The 4,530-nt window shown below is 39.2% G+C and overlaps 1 protein-coding gene across 1 annotated transcript in view; it reads left to right on the forward strand.

The window, feature by feature from the left end:
• The window catches only part of fxyd5 (FXYD domain containing ion transport regulator 5), a 9,924-nt gene that overhangs the window by 3,387 nt on the left and 2,007 nt on the right, over positions 1-4,530 (forward strand). The window contains exons 4-8 of the mRNA XM_008301052.1: positions 108-221; positions 2,585-2,629; positions 3,140-3,214; positions 3,631-3,660; positions 3,752-3,826. Of these exons, the coding sequence (XP_008299274.1) occupies positions 108-221; positions 2,585-2,629; positions 3,140-3,214; positions 3,631-3,660; positions 3,752-3,826 (339 nt within the window). The remainder of the gene's footprint in view (positions 1-107; positions 222-2,584; positions 2,630-3,139; positions 3,215-3,630; positions 3,661-3,751; positions 3,827-4,530) is intronic.

Genomic DNA, 4,530 nt, shown 5'->3' on the forward strand with positions numbered 1-4,530 from the left:
CTATCTATCTATCTATCTATCTATCTATCTATCTATCTATCTATCTATCTATCTAACCAGTTGTGTTGCTAAAGGTCATGTCGTGCGTTGCTTTCTGTGTCTAACAGACCTCAGAGCGGAAACCAGAGTCATCAGAGACGCCGGGGAAACCTCCCCTGCTAATGAGCAAACCACAAAACAGAACATTAACAAGCCTACATCAGAAATCAAGACTTCAGCAGGTACTAGGTCTATCTATCTATCTATCTATCTATCTATCTATCTATCTATCTATCTATCCTCTTATAAGCTTATCATGACTATTAGTTAAAGTTAAAGAGTAAAAATTCTATCTATATCTTTATTTTTGCCCTTATTGTACATCCTGTCCTTTATCAATGCCTTATTTGTATTTAGCACGAGTAACATGCAACCCCCCTTCATCTTATGTTATCTTATCTTATCTTATCTAGTTACACACCTCACAAAAATGAAATACTCAAATCCTTAACTTAACTACACCAGGTAGCACCACTGCAGTATAAAAATACTGTTCCAAGTAAAAGTCCTGCAAAACATCTCTTATGTTAAAAATGGTTAAGTTTTTAAGTATTAAAGCTAATAAAATGCTATTATATTGTTATATAAATTAGTATAATGCCTAAATATAATCATATAATACAGCTTATTACAGCTGCTGATTATTATTGTCATTATCCAACATGGATGAGTCTTATACAGTAATAATAAATAGCAATATTAGTCAGTTGGATTATTTTTGCTGATTATTTTTGAGTTATTAATGCATCAGACATTAGTATTTTTCATTTTGTGAACACTCAAGGTGGAGCTAAGCTTTTTTGTATGCTGTTCTATCCACCTACTTACTTCATTATCTACCGAGGTACATCCAATTTTATTTGTCTATTTAATCTTTTTTCCTAAAGGTCATGTCTTTAGGTTTATGTTTTTTTTTTTTATCTCTTGGGTGAGGAGAGAAATATTAAAATCGTGCGTAAGTACAAATCCTGCCCATGCACGAAATGTCAAATTAAAGTTAAAATTCATCAGGCCTCATCTGTGCACGTGAAAGCTGTGCACAGTCTTTACTTTTAGTCTCATCTGTATTTTTTATTTTTTGCCTTATTCGTATCTAGCTGCAGAAACATTTAATTTCCCCTGTAAGAGATCGAAGAGGTTTATCTCATCTTATAGTAATAATCTGTCAATCTAACGTAAAAGTAGCGTTCCTGCAATGAGTTGAAAATATCACTTAAACTTGAAAAAAATAATCTAAAACAGTTTTGGTAGCACTTAAAATATCAAAAAGACAAAAATACTGATGGTGTAAGTGTTGTACAGTTATTTACCACCATAGATGTATAAAATAAAGGCTAGATGTCTCGTCCGCGCTGCCGGCCAATGGAATCACACGGCCACATTGGCGGCCATCTTGGTACGGTGCACGCGCTCACCCATAACATTAGCTGTGTTCGAAATCACCCACTCACTCCCTACTCCCTATATAGTGATCACTATGTAGTGATCACTATATAGGGAGCACCTCGGCAAAGTATCATTTCAGACACTACTCGAGCTATTAATTACGTGATTTGTGCTGCAACAGCGTAGTACAAACACATCAAATGAACAGTTTATTGCGTAGCTAAGAAATCTAATTAAATCAAGTTTATTGTCATTTTGCTGTACATACCAGATGAGAGAGCGTCTCTTCAGGATCCAGTAACTAAAAGCAATTTAAATAAAGTGGTGTTGTGTGTCCAAATCACAACCGAGCGCCGCAATTTTAGCGACGCTCACTGTCCGGGTAAAATAAAATTTAACAAAACAAACAGGAATTTTTCTGCGCTCTTGTTCATCTCCATTTTCATTTCCTTTTGCGCAATGCATGACGGGTCCATATTGCTCGGTTAGTGACCATCGGCTGTACACTACTTTTTACGGTGCATTGTGGGATATTTTGAGTGCACTATTTAGGGTGTAACATTTGTAACTTAGCATTTGGACACCCCTACAAAATGGCGTGCACCCTATATAGTGCACTATGTAGGGCATAGGGAGTGATTTCGGACACAGCCATTGTGTTGTAGCATAGACTGTATAAAAGATGGACGTAGCAACCGGCCCTGAAAAATGAACCCGGAAGTGTCAAAAACCTGCAGTATCACTACGTCCGCTAGCTGCTGGCTCCAAAAAGCCCTGACTCCCATAGAAATGAATTGGAAAAGAAGTGATCACAGATCAATAAATACCGCATTCCTACAGCGCAGGAGTTTTTTCTTACTAGTTTTCATGGTCAAGTCCAGAGATCAGGTGGCCAATCTGAAAATAAATCGATACTGAATTTTTTAAAAATCGTCAACATTTTGCGGGGCGAAGGGCAGCCACTAGAAACCACAGTCACCTGCTTCCTTCCCTGCTGGTGAGCAAACCACAAAACAGAACATTAACAAGACTACATCAGAAATCAAGACTTTAGCAGATAGTAGGTGCGTGTGTGTGTGTGTGTGTGTCGCTGTATGAAACACCCTTCGTTTCACTCACGTAAACCTGATGTGTCTCCTGTCTATGTCCTTCCCTTTAGCTCCCACTGCGGGGACGGCAAAACCGAATATCACATCCAGTCCAGGTAAAACTCTCTGGTTTCACCTTCCTCCTTAAACGCTTCGACACCCAGCTGGTGGAGTTGGGCTCGTAGATGAACCCAACGAAGCTCTCCAGCAGACTGTAACATCCCCTCACAGCTACAGAAAAAAAAAGAAAAGGCTTAGAGTACGCTTTCCCCATCACAAATGCAGAAACTAATTATGAGGTAATTAGAAAATGTTAAACTCCCTGTCCTTGTTGAGATATGTAAGGGAGTATTTCTGCTGCGTTTTACAGCACTGGGGAGAAAGAGAGAGTGATAGAGACAAAGAGAGCGCTGATATACTTTAAAAAGCGTCGTCGGCCTAAATTTCCTCCGAGAGCCTTTCCGCTGAAATATTCAGAAATTCAATTAAAAATTGAGTTTCACATTGAATTATAAACTTGTGTATTATAAATATTAGACTATATAAATGTTAAATAAAGAGGGCCAAACATTTATTTAATTTATTTTTTGTATAAAGAAGTCAATGTTTTTTCACTGTTTTTCCAGCATCCACAGTGACATCCTCCCCACCTGCAACTAAGAAACCCACCACAGCCGGGACCGCTCAACCTGCTGCCTGGGGTAACTAACTTTTTTCCCCGCTCCATAGTTGCCTTACATGCCACAGGCGTTGCGGTTCTATTGTTATCTCGCGGCAGACTGACAGTATCACAATTCCCCGTCTTCCTAAACAAAACCCATGGCAGAGTGGTGGAATAGAGCACCTCACTTCCTCTCTTGCCAACAGATTAATGCTTGATTGTACCTTATGCAAGACGAGATAAGATATTTGTGTCCTCACGCTGTGCTGGCTTACCGTAGATAGGGGCTTTTGATACACCATCAACAGCGTGTCAGCAGAGCCAGTAGATCTGTCATGCCATCTCTGACAGTCGCTCCCCAGTGATCCTCTCGCTTTTTTTGTTCCTGTAGATGCTTCTTCTGTTCAACAGTCAAACTTGAGTCAATACTTTTCTTTCTACTTTTGCTTCTCACAGATCAGAAATGGGACCAACCTTTCACCTATGGTAAGAAGCCTTTCTGGGGGTGTTGTGTTTTTTTCTTTAATATGATCATTACTTGTTGCTGGTGATTGACTTGTTGATTTGTGTTGTCCAGATTATGAGTCCCTTCGATACGCTGGACTCGTCATCGCTGGAGTGCTCTTCGTCCTGGGTATAATGGTCATTAGCTGTAAGTGTGGGATGGAAATTGGATTTTCGTGTGCTGTCGTGTCTTGTAATATTGAATCATCCTTCTCATTCTTCCTGATGATGGCTACATGTTAGATCCATCCATCCATCCATTATCTATACACCGCTAAATCCTCACTAGGGTTGTGGGGGAGCTGGAGCCTATCCCAGCTGACTTTAGGGTGAAGGCAAGTTTATTGAGCTGATTGTGGGCAATTGCAATGTGCTGAATCCAAAAATGACATTGGTTTTGCTCAATGATGGCAAAATTTTGCTTTCATGAAACTTAAATTGACCTTTACAAATTTTTACGCTCATCAACGTTTGGATCATTTAACTCATGAAAATGATTTTTTCCCTCTAAAATCTGATTTCATATGAGAAATACTGAAATAAATCAGTCGCTAATGTCAAAAAATGTCTTCGATTTAGTGGTAAAATCAATTTTTTAAAATCGAGTTGGCATAAAAACCTGACCTGCTACAGAAAAGCAGATGTCATTTTTGGATTCAGCGCTGCAAAAATGTCCTAAATCAGTTTTTAAAAAAATCCTAGACACCTTCAAAAAAGTATTTTTTTGTAACCCAGTGTTATCTATACACTCACCCAGGGTCGTGGGGGGCTGGAGTCTATCCCAGCTGACTCAGGGTGAAGGCAGGTTCACCTGGACAGGTCACCAGTCTATCACAGGGCTACACTTAGAGA

This window comes from Stegastes partitus, unplaced genomic scaffold, assembly GCF_000690725.1.
Source record: "Stegastes partitus isolate 25-593 unplaced genomic scaffold, Stegastes_partitus-1.0.2 Scaffold1625, whole genome shotgun sequence".
Lineage (NCBI taxonomy): Eukaryota > Metazoa > Chordata > Actinopteri > Pomacentridae > Stegastes > Stegastes partitus.